This window comes from Parambassis ranga, chromosome 19, assembly GCF_900634625.1.
Source record: "Parambassis ranga chromosome 19, fParRan2.1, whole genome shotgun sequence".
NCBI lineage: Eukaryota > Metazoa > Chordata > Actinopteri > Ambassidae > Parambassis > Parambassis ranga.
Window position 1 is genome coordinate 5,385,866 of NC_041039.1, and position 19,985 is coordinate 5,405,850.

Here is a 19,985-nt window from a genome sequence, read left to right on the forward strand (position 1 = left end):
CTTTGTATTTATCCAATCAAAGTGGAACATGTGCCCAATACACGGTGACTGTGCAGTCTGCTGTATTCTCTGCCCATGTTGCACATGTTTGGTTCAGTAAACTTGATAATGAATTATATTGACCCGCTGTCTGCTCCTCATCGACTGAAGTCTGCAGCTCATGATTCAGAACCGATTCTTCCATGCAGCTTTTAGCTTGACTGAACTTCAAGACAAACTGTAGGATTAACATTTGGAAATTTCATTCTTTTTCCCAGCGGCAGAGAGTGTTGTGTTATTAAAATGAGTTTCTAATAGCTTGATGCAAATAAGCAAAACATCTATCCTGTCTCTCCTTACTTGTTTTCTCTATTCACCATATTTTTTAGTGCAGACCTGTTGTGTAAGCACAAGGCAGGTGGACACCTGAGGAAAATTTAGGGGCATTATCTGTGTGCGATCGCTGAAACACAGCCTTCATGCAAAATTTAGCTATTATTGGGGAAACTGCACTGATGAGCTTTGATTGAGCATGTTGCATCTAATATGTATTGCTCAGCTCCTTCCGGGCAATAATGTCTGTTATACCCCTGACAGATGTGCCATGAAACTTTCTGTCAATGACATGTTCAGGGTTGTGTCCAAAATCAGCCCCTAGGCAATCTATAGGGTCTTCACTATTCTGTAGTGCTGTCCGAATGTGTAGTGAGAAAGTTTTACATTAATGGCCCTCCAGTTATTTATCAATATGAATCATCATCCATTCCCTGGTAGGTAAGCAGAAGACTGGAGAAAAGAACAGGAGCAGTGACAAATACACTGCTCAAAAAAATAAAGGGAAGACTTGAACAACACAATGTAACTCCAAGTCATTTACACTTCTGTGAAATCAGCCTGTCCAGTAAGGAAGCTGTGAATCAATTTCAGCTGCTGTTGTGCAAATGGAACAGACAACAGGTGAAAATGAGAGAATTATCAAGACAACCCCTATAAAGGAGAGGTTCTGCAGGTGCTGACCACAGACCATTTCTCTGTTCTCATCCTTTCTGTCTGATGTTTTGCTAACTTTTGCATTTTGTCAGTGCTCTCACCCCTAGAGGTAGCATGAGGCGGTGTCTACAACCCACACAAGTTGCTCAGGTAGTGTAGCTCATCCAGGATGGCACATCAATGAGAGCTGTGGCAAGAAGGTTTGCTGTGTCTGTCAGCACAGTGTCCAGAGTATGGAGAAGATACCAGGAGACAGGCCAGTACACCAGGAGACGTGGAGGCGGCCGTAGGAGGGCAACAACCCAGCAGCAGGACCGCTACCTCCTCCTTTGTGCAAGGAGGAGCACGAGGAGCACTGCCAGAGCCCTGCAACATGACCTCCAGCAGGCCACTAATATGCATGTTTCTGCTCAAACTGTCAGAAACAGACTCCATGAGGGTGGTATGAGGGCATCCACAAGTGGGGCTTGTGCTTACAGCCCAACACCATGCAGGGCGATTGGCATTTGCCAGAGAACACCAAGATTGACAGATTCACACTGAGCACATGTGACAGATGTGACCGAGTCTGGAGACGCCATGGAGAACGTTCTGCTGCCTGCAACATCCTCCAGCATGACCGGTTTGGTGGTGGGTCAGTAATAGTTTGGGGAGGCATTTCTTTGGAGGGCCGCACAGCCTTCTATGTGCTAGCCAGATGTACCCTGACTGCCATTAGGTACCAGGATGAGATCCTCAGACCCATTGTGAGACCATATGCTAGTGCAATGGGCCCTGGGTTCCTTCTGATGCATGACAATGCTAGGCCTCATGTGGCTGAAGTGTGTCAGCAGCTCCTGCATGATGAAGGCATTGATGCTATGGACTGGCCTGCCCTTTCCCCAGACCTGAATCGAATCGAGCATCTGGAACATCATGTCTCATTCCATCCACCAAGTGGATCTGACTGAGATCTGGAAACAGTCCTGATCTTCAACCAGCCAAAGATGTCTCTCATTCACTTTTACTAGTCTCACTATCACTCTGTTGCTGCTTTAAACAAACTAGTGCCATGGACTCAAAATCAGTGCCATAGTAGCCAAAACCAATGCCATGGTACCCTATTTCATTTATACTTTAGTGTTTTATTATATAGTTTAAATGGTTTATATAATGGTTAAATGGGTATATTTCCTCATCTTTGCTTAATACCAGCAGCTGCTGCACCATATCTCTTTCTTCATTCCCACTCCAGCAGCATTCATGATGAAATTATTTAAATTCTACAGTCTACTGTATGTGAGATGGCTGCAAGTGCGTCTGAGCAATTATCCTTATCAGTTTTTACCCTGTGTTCAACAGGGCTTCGCACCGAACAGAAAAAAAAGGATGATTCTTTCCAGTGAATAACTTCATTTTATCGCCTTTCCTCCATCAAAGCAAATTAAAAAATGAGACAAGAAGCTTTAATAAATGAATGTCTGGCACAAAAGCAAGTGCAACTTATTTTCAATATTAATAGTGACTTTTATTACCTTCGAGAGGATCTGTGGTAAATGAGGAAACTGCTGTAATAAATTCTCTCGCTGCGACTGTTGATAATGTGAGCCAAGTGATTACATGAAAGAGGAAAACAACTTGAGCTACTGCTTTTGATATTAGACAGTAATACAAATGAAGGCACTTGACATTTCCAGCACTTGAAATGAAATTGTTCTTTACTGCCAAAAGTATGTGATCAGCAGTTTATTACCATCTGTTCAGAGGTGTTTGCAATCAATGGAAGACGTCAGTGAGCATACTGTTTAGCTTAAACAATGGTGATCTATCACAGTCTAATGTTTACAATGTCTGTTTGTAGATGTGTGTATGATGACATAATCAAACCCTCTTAGTCCTCTATGAAGGAAGAGCAAGAAGAGAACACATCTGTACTGGGAAGAGTGTTGTGCTGAGTGGAAGCAGTGATGCTGTGCTTTGGTCTGAAGGGTAGCTGGCAGGTCAGGAGTAAGTTTGGTGGTTAAGAAGCAAAGAACGTCACATATATGTCTGTTGGACATTCTGGTGCCCAATCGGCTTTTGTTCAGTGTAAACAAAGAGAATGTCTGCTCACATACTGTACACATACTGCCTCATCAGTTGAAGTTAGGCCTTTTCCACGCTCTGGTTAAAGTCAGGTAGAGAGAGAGCGAGGCTGATGTTGAGTCTTCAGAGGATCATCCCACTGCATTTCGATCAGTTCTAATTGCAGACTCTCTTCTGCATCCATCAAGATCGGAGTGGCAAACGGTGCTATAGCAGGCTTGCTGTCATTTGCTTGTTTGGTGTCATAGTGCAAGCTCTTTGGTCACTGCAAGAGTTTCATTGCAATCAAACAGGCACATCTGTTAGGGTTTTGGCCCGCTGGGCCTTTTTGCTGTCTCTTTTTTTTCTTTCAGGCACGCCAGGGCTCTCGGTGGCAGCAGCAGGTGGAGTGGAGTTCAGCAGATGATTCACACCGGATGGTGATCCTGTGATTACCCACCAGTACTTAACACCTGCATCTGGCCCAGTTCGCCGCCAGTTCTTTGTCAAATCTTCAGCGGTAGTACTGATTCTCTCCTGTCTTCTTCTGTAGAAGCTTTGTTATTCACCTGGCTTTTTTCCTGTTTCGACAGAGGCGCTTCCTCCCTGTGGCTGCTGCTCCCCTGGCATGCCTTCCTCCACAGCAAGTGGCTGGATCTCCTCAAGAAGGACGTTTGAGTACAATCGAACAGTGTAATAAATCTAATTTTGTTCGCATCTGGATCCTCCTTTTACCTGAAACCCCAACAACATCCCTTGGTTTCTGTGAAGAAATATGACTTTCTGCACTCACTTGCGGCTCTTTGGGTCTGCCATTTTTGGTCATTTGTCTTTGCTTGTACTTGCTTTGTGGAGAAACTGCCTTGTCAAGACAGTAGCTCCACCTAGTGTTAAAACTAAGAAATACAATACAGTTAGACGAAAATATTATGTGCGGGCCATAACCCGCACATAATAAGTATATTATAATATACTTATAAAATAAGTATATTTTTAGAATGTGATAAGGGCCATTTTACAATGGAGGGCAGGCCGTAGTTTGGACACCCCTGCTCTATAGAGCATATAGTCAACATACTGACTGTATAAATCAAGGAAATTGGGGTGGGGGTGTAGTCTCAGACTACAGGATTCGTCAAACCAACTAAAGCCAACTGAATGCAGCAAACAAACAACAGTTTACATTTAAGCATACCAGCTGGTGGCAGTAATGCGGCAATTTGTTGTTTGCTAACCACCAAAAAACACATAGAAGAAAAAGAAGGGAGCTTCTCGTTGTGTTCTGACGCATTGGCTGTTGACAACATGTGTTTGCAGTTGGGTCGGTGATCAGTTCTGAATCCAGACTTGGCCAGAACATCTTTGAAATGACTGCGACTGAGGTTGACTCACACACTAACAGATTTTAAATCGTGTAGTGTGTTCCCAGCCTTAGTCTTAATCGGTTGGGGTAAAATTAATTAGACAGTAGAGGTGCAAATTACGATTAAAAAAAACATTTTAGTTCTGCTTTTGCTCTTGAAAAGTAAAAATGTTATAATAACATATGAATTATAGAATTTTCCTTGACAACACTAAGGCAGTACACATGTTTTGTAACAATTGTGCATCCATGTCTCAGACCCCCCCTCCCCAGTGGTTGCTGCTTGACAAAAACAAATAGGAACTTTTCTCTTCTGGAGGAAAAAGATTGTAGGGGAGTCCAGCTCCTGTTGTGATGTTGTTTTGATTTACTGCCCAGGCCTAACATTTATACAGAAGCACACGCTGAAAAAGGGGTACAGTGAAACAAATTCAGTGATAGCGAATGAACGAGAACTCAAGAATATAATAGATGGACAGTCTATAAAGAAGAGAACAGTGAGAAACAACAACAAAAAAAAGATCAGACAGCATACAAAATATGTCTTCGCTCAGCCAAGGAGCAGTCCTCAACAGTTTGCCTGGCAGCTCACTTTATTGTGTGCACTCCTTTTTCACAGCTCAAGACAGCTTTTTCTTCTTCTCTCCATCCCCACTCCCCACAGTCTCCTTTAACATGATGGATAACAATCCCTGACAGCACTGAATCACAGTCACCTCTCTACGACTTCAGGGCATTTAATGTTATTTGTTGGCAGATAAAAAAAATCCCATTAGGTCAACAAAACTAATGTTTGAGCCATGTTTTACAACATTTAAGTTGCAAATACACTGAGCTGATGCAGGAAGTACCAATAAGGAATTGCAATACTTATTCAGTTTTGGCCAAATGAGAAAATAAGTAACACAAAAGACTAGGGCTGGGCGATATTGCCTGATGCTTTGTCCTTGATGATCAGTTATTGTGCCTGTGTGTGTGGTCAACGGAGTTTTGAACCCGGGACCTGTTGCTCCCAAATCCCGCTGCACCACTAAACACAAAACACTCGATTAATCGTTGCACGTTGCATTGCATCGGTTACTGGCCGTAAATGTCACTTTTGATATACTTTCGGTTAATTGCCCAGCCCTACAAAAGACAAAAACAACAATTCAATTTGCACTTTGCAACTATCTTCTACTCGCAGATCATTTCAGTAAGGGGAAAAACTCAGCCACCAGGTGCTCATGTTCAAGCCCCAACCCCAGACCTGCCTTCAGGGTGGGGCACCGGGTGATGCAACCAACCTTAGGCTTGTTGCCTTTGACCCGTTTACCTTGTGAGACCTTACTAGAGGCATTAAGCTCCTGACATCATAGCTCCTAGGATTTTTCAGGCACACACACACTATCTTACCCACAGTAAGGCTGTTGTGGATCATCATGTTTATTCTGTTCCCTCATCATTTGTTATGATTTTTCTGTTATTAGCCTTCCTCCTCCTCTGATCCCTCTTTCCTCCCTCTTGTCCTCAGTGTTGCTGTGTCCCCCTTATTCTGTAGTCCTGTCTTCCCTGTATGTCTCCCTGCCAGTTTTTACTTCCTCCCAGTTCCCTCCTCTTGATTACCAGCTCCTCCCTAATTGTGTTCACCTGTGCTGTCTCTTCTCTATTTTAGCCCTGTGCTTCCCCCTTGTCTTTGTCAGTTCTTCCCATGTGAATCCCGTGTGATTCCCTACCTTCCACCGTCTCCGTGTTTCCTGTCCTCCTCAGGTTTGGTTTGTGTTTTGATCTTTTCTTTAGTTTTTGGTACTTTGATTTTTGCGTTTTACTGGCACTGTTTTCAGTAGCCCTCCTTAAGTTCACCAGCTCATCTGGACTGGTTTTGTTAGTTTAGCTTTAAATAAAGCTCCCTTTTGTTGAACTTTATTTTTGTCTGCGCCTGGGTCCTGTTAAAAACCTACACCTCACATAACAAAGGCGGTGGTTCAAGGAGGGGAGCTGATTCGTTCATGGAAAATCTAGATGGGAAAAGCCTTAGGCAGTGCTTACACTGATCCGTTCCTCACTGGGTGTGTTCTGGCATGAAATTTCCAAGTTAAAGATGACTCTGTCATGTTGCGTAATGTGAAATATAGATTTGATGTTTCCCACACACTTGTACAATCAGTCACTCATACACAGTAAAAGCCTTAAGGAAACAATACTAAAATTTGTGCAATCTGTTGTGGTGGGGTCTATCCAGCAAATATAAGAAAACGTGCAATAGCACAGAATATCAGACTGGAAGCTCCAGTTAGAAGTGAAGGAGACTGAACACAACTGAACTTCACCAGGTGAGGAAAAACTGCATGGAGGGAATCATGCTAGTCATTTTAACTTGAGCAATATATAGGGTTAGTTAGTTTACCTCATTTTTTACATTGTAACCTGTTGATATTTCTATTGAGACAATGGGAACATAAGTACCATTTTGAAGTTTCTTCATCCTATTCTTTTGAATCAAAGTCCTCTCTGCTAGACATTGAAACTTCTCTGAAGGCCAGTTTTCTTGGTGGGCTAGTAGAAGTTGGAGGATCTGCCAAGTATCTGAATGATAATAAGACATCCAAGAACCAGAGCAGGGTGACTTTTGAGTACAACGCTACCACCACTTTCAAACAGCTGTCATGGAGTCCAATCCAAAAGTTGGATGATGGTTTGAAGAGTTTGGCAACACATGTAGTCACCGGTATCCTTTATGGGGCAGATGCTTTCTTTGTGTTTGACAGTGAGAAGTTGGCGTTGAGAAGTGATGTTCAGAACATCCAGGGCCGCATGGAAGCTGTGATGAAGAAAATTCCTATGTTTAATGTTGATGGGAATGTTGACATCCAGTTGATCGAAGAAGAAAAAGCCTTGACTAATATGTTCTCCTGTAAATTTCACGGAGACTTCATTCTTGAAAGCAACCCTGCAACATTGGAAGATGCAGTGAAGACCTATGTAGAACTGTCAAAGCTGCTGATAGAAAGCAGTGAAAATAGTGTTCCGCTGAAGACTGAAGATGCTCTGGAAGATGTGGGCCAGATGAAAATCAAATGTAATGATTGTCTAGCTGAGGAAGCTGTCCAGCTTTTACCACAGCTCCAAACGGATGTAATTAGCTTCCAAAAGTTGTGTAATTATTACACATCTAACATCCAGCAGATGCTAATGAAGAAGTTACCTGCCATCCGTGAAGGTGAAGAGGATGAGAGCTCACTGCAGCAATTCTTTGAAGGTAGAAAAGAGTCACCATTCAGTCATGAAAAACTAAGCAAGTGGCTGGAATGTAAAGAGAGAGAGAAGTCAATGTCATCAGTTCCTGTTTGAAGATAATGGAGGGAACAAGGATCCCAAATCAGTCAGAGTTAGAAAAAGTGGTTCTGGATCCAGATGTAGAACATGTTCTGTGCTATGTTTTCACCTCTTTGGAAAGTGATGATCCCTTCCTGGATGAAATGACCAACCACTTGGATTCACAGAAATCGAGTACCAATGAAGTCCCATGGTACTTCTCAAACGAAGTTTTAAGCCAGATGAGAAGAAAAGCCAGATCTTTCCAGGATTGTGCTAACAAACTAAAGCCGTTCAAACAAATACAGTTCCTTGTGGCATCCATTTCTAATGAGACATACACAGGAGCAACCATCTACCACTACAAAGATGGGATTCTGGTCGGTGAGGATTTTCCAGAGCCAGATCTCCCTGCACCAAAAACTGTCACAAATAGAACAGATCTGCTATTGTGTACGTCAAATGATATAATTACCAGAACCAAGTTTGACTTTCAAAGTGATTAAACAACTGCTTGTTCTTTCCAACAGATGCCTGTGATGTGAATGTGGACCCATTAACCCTGTCCTACCAGCTCCAGCTCACTGAAGGAAACAAAAAAAGTTTCTTATAATGTTCGTGGCTTAAGCTATGACCCTAGTGGAAAAGGAAAGGCTTTTGAGCTGTATCCACAGTGCCATCTCTATCAGATGCACATGTCAACACTGTGAGCTATGACTTACAGTCATCACACAGACTATCACAGAACAGGACTGAACTGCCACCTCTCTGCAACTGTATGTTGCTGGTAATTTATGTCTGAGACTTCACAATGTTTGAGTCTTCCATTGTCATATATTTGTCAGACTTCATGATAGTAATGAGTCCTCTGACTTTTGTAAGAATTTGAGTATTTTATATGTAAGTACACATAATTTGAGTAGATGTGAATTTTGCAAGAATCTTTTTGGACTTGGGGAGAGCAAACTTTTTTTTATTTATTTATTTATATATTTATTTTTTTGATGAATAAGGATGAGGCACTGACCTCACCAGGTTGGCCCTCTGCATTCCCTAAATGACTTTATTTCCTTGCTAAGTGTTTTCCGTGTTGTGTCAACTACTAAGACAGATACTTGAAAAGGTCACAGGAGCAACAGCAGCAGCAGCTCAGGGTGTTATGCTTTCTCCCCTGATTTGGCCGAGAGAAATAAAGCAGACAGAAATGTTTTTAGTCCTACCTCTTCTTTATATTCACATGTTCCAGTTTTTTTCCCTGCTTTTTTTGGTCCCTCTTTTTGTGAGCATGTGTTGTCTCACAGTTGTCAATCTTGTTCACACTCTGTTTTATTAACTTTCTCTATTGATATTCTGTGTGTGCTTAGAAAAGGCAAAGAAACATTTTAGGCCATAATCCCACTGGGGGGAAGTTTTGCGCTGCGTTCCTGTTGCACCATGTTTTTGTTCTGTCCTCAAGGCAACCTCAGGCCCAACCGAGAGTGTTTAAAACATGGTGTGCTTCCAAGCGCTGCCTATCCAAAACATAACTTAATGTAAAAATGATTTATATATAGACTTGAGATCCTGCTTTGAGATCATTGACAAGTTCCTCCAGAGTAGTTCTGTGCTGATTTCTCACCATTCTCATCATCATTGAAACTCCATAAGGTGAGATCTTTATAGAGCTCCAGACCGAAGGAGGTTGCCAGTTGTTTTATGTTTCTTCCATTTGTGAATAATGGCACCAACTGTTGTCACCTTCTCATCCAGCTGCTTGGTGATGGTCTTGTAGTCCATTCCAGACTGTGTAGGTCCACAATCTTGTCCCTGACATCCTTGGAAAGCTCTTTGGTCTTGGCCATGGTGAAGAATTTGGAATCTGTATGGGCTTCTGTGGACAGGTGTCTTTAGGTAACAAGCTGATGGAGGATCAAACACAATTGAAGTAATTTATAACTTTTGAAATGCATTTTTCAGCATTTTTTGTTATTATACTCTCACTCACAATAAACCTACCATTGAAATTATATGCTGATTATTTCTTTGTTAGTGGGCAAACTTACAAAATCAGCAGGGCTTTAAATATATATATATATATTTTTCCCTAACCATATGTTTTCTCCCCCCGACGTGTAGCTGACTTTCACATGCCAATACATACCAATTCATTATGCTAACCTCCAACAAAATTCAAAGAAAGAGAAGAAGAGCTGGCGCAAAGCGAAAGGAGGATGACAAGCCATTTGGCTTCTTACTGCAGTAACTTCACTTTGGGCCCGGATTTCTCAGTGGGTTGCCCCTTTTGGTAACTTTTAACTGCAGTTAAATGTTGAATGTTGTTGAAAACCGTACTGTGTTTTGTGAATGTGCACCCTCCAGGCTACAGATGAGGCCTTCATCCAAGGAAACATTAAGGGGACCACAGCGAAGGAAATCTACAAGCACAGAGACATTGGAAGTTGGGGTAAAATGTTGCCAAATGTTGTTGACTTGCTTGCAATGTATAGTAATAATGTTGAAGGACACTAAGTTTGTGTAAAATGCCTATTAAATTAAGTTTTAAGTTGTTAAAGCCTTACAAATACTAATCTTAATCAGGTCAAATGTATTTATTGCGATATATTGCATATACTTAACATATTGATCAGAAGATAGTTTCAGAATTACTGAACAATTAACACAATAATTATCTAAGTCTAATGGAAGATAATTGAATCAACTCAAAATAAAATAGATTTGACTAAAACCTAATCAATTTATGTTAAATAAATAAGGTGACTAAATACTTAACATGATTTAAAAAATATATTTTTGGCATACAAACATAAATTAGTGTTGTGAATGTGGACTTGGTTTATTTTTTGGTTATGATTTGTGCTTGAAGCCACTCCACCACCTGAAGTGGCAGTCTGTCTTACCTTCCACGCTGGATTGTCTCCCCTCGTGGTACAGTCTTGCCGCTGTTCTGTTTGAGCAATTCTCTAGTCTTGTGGTTAAACTTTCAAAAGTTTCTGCTACCTGTTTGGACTTACCTGTCATTTCTTGTCTCCAGGAACTCATCTCTGTCTCAGAGAATCTCCAGCCAGCCGAACAGCCACCACGACACGCCGCGCACACACCTGTTCATCTGTTTTTCCCCTGTCAAACTTCAGTAAATCATCTTAAAACACACATCAATCTCTGTCCTGCTTTTGGGTCCTACTTACTAAACTTAACAATTAGACAAAACAAAAACAGTTCTTTTTTGTTGGATTAACATAACACATTGCAACACTACCCAAATGCACATGTGTTTTTCTGTGAGTGGATGCTGAGTGGATGTGTGTGTGGTTTCTTTAGGTAGGCTCTTTCTGTTCCTGCCTTCTACACCTGGTTGATTTGACCTCATCTGCAGTCTCATCAAGGCAGTATAAGACCCCGTTTAAACATATACAGGTAAAAAAAACAATTTACACATAAATGGCAATTACGCCTCTGAAAATGATTCTTTCTAAAAACTCGGGCCAAAGTGGTGATTTTGGAAAACCCAGCATTCGCGTGACAAAAACAGGGAAAAACGGAGTTTGCGGCAGTCTGCGCCTCAGTTCGTGTGACCTTTTTTGTGTAGTATGGCTACCAGAGCAGGCTGTAGTCTATATGGAAGCATTCCAGGTAGCGTTTTTATTTCTGTGGGTGTAAGCACTTTTTAGGTGTTTGCATTTGCAAATACAGCTCCTCTTACTATATAGAGGAGCAGAGACATGTTAAGTCTCGAGGTTCAGCAATTTTGGAACAACTTCTGACACCCACAGGCTTGGCGTAGTCATGATGGCTCTTGGGGGCGTATTTATGCGGGTTAATGTAAATGTAAACTTTTTTACATTTTACATGATGTGTGCACGATGTTATTTTGGAAAATGGAGGGAAGGAAATATTTGTTTTTCACGCCACACGTCTCTCCCTGTGATGACTATAGTCAGAACAGAATACTTAATTTGCACTATCCTTTGTTGTTGTCACAATCAACTTGCAAAACTATATTTACAAAATAATCCTCATCTTTAATCTGAGCTGGTACACTTCAGTAGACAGTCCTTTGGGGAAAAAAAAAAGCTTTGAGTATCTAATGTTTAAAAATAGACAAGAGCATCATCAAGCATTCAAAAAAAACAAGACATAAAAAAGCTGTTGAGTTACAATGACAAGAGTATTTATAGTCGCTCACACTGATGTCCCATGATGCGTGAAGTCTTATTGCGGTCGGCCTCTGACAGCCGTCCCTGCTGCTGATGGATGCCATCTGATCTGTCTCCTGCTCCCTGCGGCTCAGCCTAATCTGCACAACATTATTGCTCTGTTTGGTAAGGTGATTACTTCCCCTCCGTTGGTGGTTGAAGAAACAACTTGGCAGCCAAGCGATCCCTCTGTGCCCTCTATTGATATAAAGTCGCTCATGTTTGTCTTCATTCAGTACACTGACACTACAAAAGTTAACACCTTTTCTTAGGACACGGTTGTCGTAAATCTATGGCCACGGTCCGATTCTTCAACTGTCTTTGGCAGGCGATGGTTAATTTCTTGTAGGGTCAGCATCCTATTTCCTACTCAAGCCCTGTGCTGGTAAAAAAAAATAACGTGACACATTAACCCAAACCATCTCAAACCCAAACAGAGTGAGTTTGAGCAGGAGAGCTTGCGCAGGGAATCACATCCTCGGACCTCACCGTCCACCATTTTCTGCCTCTGCTTAAGACAGCAGGAGCAGTGTCACGGGTGCAATTGCGGGTACGTTTTCCTTACCTTTCTGTGAAATAATGTGCATGCCTTAAGATGGATATATTTCACTCGTTCAAGAGTTGACATGCTATACAAGCAGCTAAGATTTGTTAGCATTCGTTGTAGCTAACATCTGTGGTTGCTTCTGATTTGATCGTCACATGAGCTGTCATCTTACTTTGAGGTTAATAACAGACATTTACTTCGTTTAGTAAAAGTTTTATTTTGAAGGATGTGTCCTCTTGTGTTTCTATGTGTGTTTTACTTCCTTCTGTGTCTCCCTCTATGTTGATTACCTGCTCCTCCCTAATGTGTCACCTGTGCCTCATTGTCTCTCCCTCTGTACATCATAGTTATCATATGCATACCTCTAATCTATAATCTCATGTTTTGCAGATATCTTATGCTCTTAATGATTGTAGCTAATTACATTTTTGGGAATCAATTACAGCATCTTATTGTTACTTGGTCAATGTGATCCGACTGTCTTATATTTTACAGGATACTTTATGCAGCTGTGTGAAGAGTGCAGTTTAAGTTAATGGCCCTGCTGGACCACTTCTCAGAGAAGCTTCTATAGCTTTCCTAGAAAAAAGGAGAAGCTGCAATATTAATGAAAGGTTCACATGTGTATGTGATGTTAACAAATGTATGCAACATGAGTGTTGTGCATTGCTTGTGGAGAATGAAATCGCCGCCACAGTTAGGGGCATTTACATATTCTGAAAAAAGGAGCCCAATGATGTAGGGGTACTTGTTTTGAGTTGGAGCTACACATATTTACTGGATGTCAGTCCTTGCCAAACCTTAATTAAGTACATCCAATGAGTCATTTTTTTTCCAAATTCAATTCAACTTCAATTCAGTTTCTGACACTTTAAAAACTAACTACTGACCTGTAAGGATGTCATCTTTGATGAGTCCACCTGGGACATGTTGAGTATTTGTCAATGTCAGCTCACATGGCAATATGTCAGTTTGAGGCCAATAACTGCAGATGTGTGGAAAAATATAAACACTTATGATAAAAAATAAGATTTTTTTGGAGAGTTTGAGACTTTAGTTTTATTATATCACTTTTTCATATTTGTAGCCATGGAACAAGCATTGAGACACTTTTCTCTGTGGTCACCTCATACTGATACCTCATACTAATGTTTTTCATTAGCACAGATGCAATACACATCATAGCCTCTAAACGTTGTGCAGACACCTGTATGGTCTTTACACAACCCTCGAACAAATTTGCACCTTCCTTCTATCACACAAACACACACACATTGTCAGTTATTGTAAATATGTGAGTTGCACAGGGAAGCAATAAAAACGTGTAATGATGCTACCTGACAGCCCCATTAAACCAGAGAGAGATGAGGATGCAATTAGATTGTCATCCACACTGGAGTTACTGCAGACAAAACAGATGGAAGGAGCAACGAAAGGAGAGAAGTTTAATTTTTGGTATAGGTGAGTGGATGATTTCCATTCAGACATTTGACATGATATCAAATGAGTGAGCGATGATGATTATTGAGCGTGATCAGCTGTGTCATTGAGTGTCTCATGGAGACAGTAGATGTAGAAACAAAAAGAGCTATAGAGTGGCTGTTAGCAGGCCTATACTGATGTAGACATTGCACAAACATATTATACTTTGAGTCATACAATAATAGCCTATAGATTTTTGTGTAATCATAAATCATTAAACACATTCAAATTCTACTTTTTTATAAAGTATTTATCAATGGTTTTCCTATATTGACAGTTATAAATCTGTATTATATTATACTTGTGCCAGCCTTTACTGATATGATTACTATTTCTTTCTCTCTCCTTCAGAATAAAAGCCTTGCAGTGTCCGCTTGTTGCCTGTAGGAGGTGTAATGTTCCACCAATGGAAACCCCTTGAAACAGGGTTTGGCTCATAACGCTGTGTGTGTGTGTGTGTGTGTGTGTGTGTGTGTGTGTGTTGGGGGGGGGGGGGGGGGTACTAGACAAGATTCCAGTTATTACCCAATATAAATAAATTTCAACTATATGGTGTCTAATTATGTAAATCTAATATTAATGTCTGCCTGATTGATTTATTGGGAAAATCAGGTCTTTCCAAAAAATGTCACACTTGTCATTACCTGAAAAATACCTGTTACCTCTGACACTTCAATTAAGCTTCATCTCTTACCTTATTTAAAAAAAAAAAACAATAATAGAGATACAAGCTTCACAAGTGGCTTTGAAAATGAATTTTTTGAATATTATTATATTGTTTTGTAGTCAGGTGCCATCAGTTTAATATGATGATGACAAATGTGGCGTTAATGATGATAAAAATGTGTCAATGCCTGTTGACTGTAAAAGGGGAATCATGAAAAAATGAATCTATTTTTTGTGTGTGTTGCTCTTTATGAATGGTGATGATGGTGGTGGTGGCAGTAGTGGTCTTATTGGACATAAACATTAACAGTAGCACTGACTGATCCTCGTGTAGATGTAGCTTTGTCTGGGCCGCCATAATAATGAAAACAATCCAGAGGAGCTGTCCGGGCCTGCCTGGTGCTGAATCGGTTGATCAAGCAGCACCTACACAAAAGTTCTGTGAAGGCTCCTCTTCACATTAAAGCCAAACTAGACCTAGCCAAACAATTAAAAGACATTTCTGAGTCACATTCATTCGCAAGAAATATCCTTTAATTGTAAGGTCAAGTATAGTAATCTTCAGTCACACAATCTTCGTCATTATCTCTCTGGTCCGTGAGCACATTACCTGGAATGACATCACGGGAAATGTCAGTAACTCCACATAACCAGGATTTTTTAATATATATACATATATATATATATGTATATATATCATGATCAGTCACAGAACAGATTTCATGTAAACCTGTTTACCGTGCCTTGCGGGCAGAGCGCGGTGAGAAGCGCCGCTGATGACTTTATCACGTTAGTCCGTTAATCAGCGTGCCTTTCCAAATCTTCCACGGAACTCCAGTGTACGCCCCCCCCCTCCAATAATAATAATAATAATAATAATTACTGCCACCCTATTCGTTCACGTATTCGCTTTGACTCTTTATTGCGCGCTTTGCTCCGTCTCATGGACAGTTGGAGAGATTTTACGCACGAAGCGGTGTCGCCGCTGCCTTGTGACACCCCCCTCCCCTCACCCCGGACTCTACAGCTGAACATGTTAGGGGCTTTTAATCACTGAGAGAAATCACTGCGAGTGGAACCACAGCTCGGGTAATGTGTAACACCTGTCCGCGTGCAGCGCGTCATCCTCAATCTATCCAAGCTGCCAGGGGCGAAATAGCCGACAGCTCTTTACGCTGACGAACGTTATCCATCCAAACTACTGCAACTCCTGACAAACAAGTCCTGCCTCGTTGAAATATAACTAATCCACATGCCTATCTGGACATCTGTAACTGTCTCAATCTCAAAGCATGGACACATTAATTGCAACGCAGTGATGCGGTGCTGCCTGGTTTCCTTCTTCGAGCCGAATATGCGAACTTCGGCCAGAGCGAAAAGCGCGTTCGACGCGTGAAACGAGAATTTGTGCTGTCGCAAGTTCGACGACCACCGCCGCACTCCTCTCCAACAAATCATCCCGCAAAACCTACCGATCAGACGAGAGGACACCCGGGCGGGGGGGCGTGACAGCCTCCTCCTCTGCGTCTCCTCACCTCAACTGCTCCGCGATGCGCGCAGCGCCGGCTCCCTCTTCCTACTTCCATTCTACCATCTCTCTCCATCTCCATCCCTCGACTCTCTTTTCTCCGGGCGGGCGTCCAGCGCCGTAGATAGAGGCTCTGCAGTCACGTGGGTCGGAAAGAAGGGAGAGATACTGAGAGAGAGAGAGAGAGAGAGAGAGAGAGAGAGAGAGAGCGTTCCTCCTCCTCCTCCGCAGTTTGCAGTGTGTTATGTCTCAGACTCGGAGGTAGAGAGTCAGAGCTGCTCGTCCGGTGGATCTCAGCCTCTGAAACAAACCCCCCGGTGTCTTCTCTCATCCTCCCTCTTCCCTCCTTACTTAACCCGGAGTCCTGGAAGCTTCTATTTCTTTTTCTTTTTCTGCCCCTCTTTTTCCTCTCGGCTCTGGCCAACAGTTTGATCTTTGGGATTGTCTTTTTTTTAAATATATATACATATATTACTATTTAGGGGTGATTTCACTCCTCACTGCTACTGCTGCCGCCGCTGCTCTTACCGCTTATTTTGGAATTGCTCATCACTGGAGAAAAAAAAAGCACACACACAAACAAAACACAGAAATCAGCGAGGTGGATCCGTGGATGCGCCTTTTTGGCTCAAACTGGAGATGGAAATGCTGATATTGTTATTTCATTCCCTGTGGATATTGCAATGCAACACTGTAAGCGCCGACTCCATCATTCACATTGGTAAGGTACCAACCGGGGCTTCTTCTTCATCTTCTTTTTTCTTCTTTTTTCTTTTTTTTTGGTGTAGCTATGCAGGGTTTTGGCTGCGTACAGAGACCACTTAAATACTGAATGTAAGCAGAAAAGCTAGTCATTGATGGATTCAGATCGTGGTGTTGTAGATATGTTCTGAAAGCTTTTCATTGATAGAGTTTCTGTGCGCTTCTCTGGCAACAAAAAAAAAGGGGGGGGGGGGGGGCTCGACCTCACATCTGATTATCATTCCGAAACGTGCCGGGATAGTGGTGTGTGTATAGGAGGCTGTTGCATCCAGGCTTTAGACGCACGAAGCGCAGTGTGGTTAGAAGTACCCGCAAAAGTGTTGCGCTGCGCCATGCATCTATCCATCCATCTGTCTCATCATCCCTGCATCTCTCCGCTTCCGGAGAGAGCACGTAGCATATTTACATTTACAGGCAAAAAAACCTGAGGCAGGAGAGAGAAACTGGCCCGACGTGGGTGTTTGGAGGCTTTCGCTTTATCCATCCTCCCTCACTCCCTCCCTCCCTCCTACATCTCTCCTCCTCTTCCTCCTCCTCCTCCATCCCTCGCCTCCCTCATCTATAAGCCTGAACTTTGAATTGGACGTGAGTGAAATGTTAATCAACTCTGCCAGGGGAAGAGATGACAAAGGGGACAAACGCTGAGTGTTTGGGGGACTCTGAAACAACGCAGGGATCCAAAGCATTGGCGGTTTAACATAATCTCTTCTGATATGTCAATTTTTCATGATTTCACACACTTCATATAAACTCACTCACTCAATTTCTACTAATGCTGCTTAGAGGCTTCACTTCGCTGTGATGATTGGTTGCATCCAAGAGCTGCAAAAGGAAGATTTTTTATTATTTTTTTTTCTACCAAAGGTTTGACATTTCAGAGCTCTCCTGCAGCTCAGTCCTTTACCGGCCATGGTGGTAGCACTGCGGTGGCCTGTGTGCTCCAGCCAGCCATCCAGCCAGAGAGAGAGAGAAAGAGAGAGAGAGTGAAAAGGGAGGGGGGAGGGGGGTATGGGAGTCAGACACATTCAGCTAAAAAGAATACACTTCCTACCTACTTTAAGTGTTTTTTCTTCCCCTAAAGAAACCATCCTGAAAAATGTCAGACCATGTTTAATAATTATAATATTTGATATCACATGAAACGACTTCAGCACCTCATCTTGCACTAGTTTATTCAGACTATTTTCAGTCAATCTTACAGTCTGGTTTGGAGAGATGAATGAGATGGACAGATGGATGGATACTTCACTGTCCCTCAGGAAAAACACAGTGCACATGGCAACAACAGAGAACAGTGATACAGGGATTACGGAGAACACGGAACAGTAAATACAACACATAAGGTATACTGGTGGAGGGGAGGGCATACCAATGAGACCAGGCAGGGAACGTGCAGCTGGTGCGGTTGGACAGATGAACTTCGTAGGACATCGTATGGCAACATTTCTACGTGTGTGTTAACAACATGTGAGTGGAATCTAGAAACCGCTACTGCAGGTGTGTCCAAGCTGGTACGATGGTGGAGGTGTGTTTGTGAACCTGATGCAGCTGCAGGAAACACTATCACACAGTTAGACAGTGAAGTCTGTTTCTTTTCAAACTATTTTTTTCTGCTACTGAATGTATGATTTTCTTCAGGCAGGACCCCCTGAGTTTATCTGAACAAATTTTCACAACAACCCCCCCCCCCCTTCTGAAGCTGCAGATTCATGGTTAGCTGGCTGGGTCTTGTTGTTTTCCCCTGAACCTACTGACAGTCTCTGAATGACTTGGCAGCGCGACACAATGGGAACCCAGATCAGATGTGACAGTGTTCCAACCTCAGCCCTGAAACCCATGCCCGAGTATCTGCCTCGTCCAGCCTCGTTGCTTATTGTTGGTGACATATCCCGGTTTGTTTGTCCCTTCCTCTCTTCTGCTCCCTGTAGTGGATCAGTGACAGGCAGTGGGTGTCGCGTGTGTGTGTGTGTGAGGGGGAGGTGGGTCAAAACTGTAAAAGAGCTGATACAGATGAAAACCACCAGTCAACCTCCTTCAGTCTTTGAACCCTGCAGTATTAGTGTGCACATCTTCTTTAGTTATATGCAATGAACATTAGTTTGTGTGATTGGAGGTCAGGGTCCTTGAGCAGGCAGAGAGAGAGGAGGAAACAGAATCAATTGTGGTCTTTAATTAAAAATCAGACATCAAACTGTCAGTGACGAACACTCCTGAAATGATGGATGTTCTCAGTGGGTTATGGGAACATCTCTCTTCAGCTAAGAGGAAGGTAAAATCATTATGAGAAGCAGACAAATACCAGGTTGTCAAACGTTGACAGACGAGTCTGGAGACTGATGAATCGGACCTGTTGAGATGGTATTGAGCTGTTTTTTTGTAGACCAAAACATGACAACAAAACTGATAAGGGGACACTTTTGTTCCAGTGAAAGGAAATCAGTGACATTTTCAGACAATAGTGCTCCGTGGTCAGAGGAAGACCTTTTCCTGTGTTTTACAAAGGAAGGTTTGCTGACAAAAAGTTCACATTATATAGATTACCTGTGCAATGTATCAGGCTTTGGTGATTTTAAAAGTTGCTGGTCCCCATGTGGGCTGTTTTATAGGTCTGAAGGTCCCCCTAAACAGGTAAAGAGGATAACAAGTCACTTTTTATAAGGGAGGCTGAGGAGGAGAGATTACCCAATCCCATGAGCCAGGCAGCCTGACGGGATGATGATTTACGACACTGGTGCAGTGGCTAGCAGAAGGAGAGCCTTTTTCTTTATTCGTCGCCTGTTTTTGGAAAAAGCTGAGCTTGAACTGCAGGAATCCAATCTGTTGAAGCTGGCAAAGCGAATGAACAGCTGCGGCCTTTTCTCGCCCCGCCGCTAAATAAGATAAACTAACCCAGTTAGAGAACGTCGCAAAAGGCTTCCCGCATTGTCTCAGTTGAAGGCTTAGCCAGGCCATTTACCTTCACCACCTGCACACACACACACATGCATGCTATCATTCTCTTACATAATGCAGCAGCCTCATTCTGTGGATTGAACAAATGTGGCGTGTAGCAGCGTTTGACCCCCACGAGGGCATTGAAATACTCCAAGAAGAAACGTTAATGTTTTCTTCAAATTCACTGTGACAAACAGGTAGAGA

At 42.3% G+C, this 19,985-nt stretch overlaps 1 protein-coding gene across 1 annotated transcript; it reads left to right on the plus strand.

The window, feature by feature from the left end:
• Window positions 1-6,376: 6,376 nt before the first annotated feature.
• Window positions 6,377-8,427, plus strand: LOC114451598 (neoverrucotoxin subunit alpha-like). Its single transcript, XM_028430347.1, is given in 4 exon segments — window positions 6,377-6,423; window positions 6,802-7,669; window positions 7,672-8,122; window positions 8,200-8,427. Coding segments are annotated over 4 exon segments (1,449 nt in total). The 3' UTR covers window positions 8,283-8,427.
• Window positions 8,428-19,985: the final 11,558 nt, after the last annotated feature.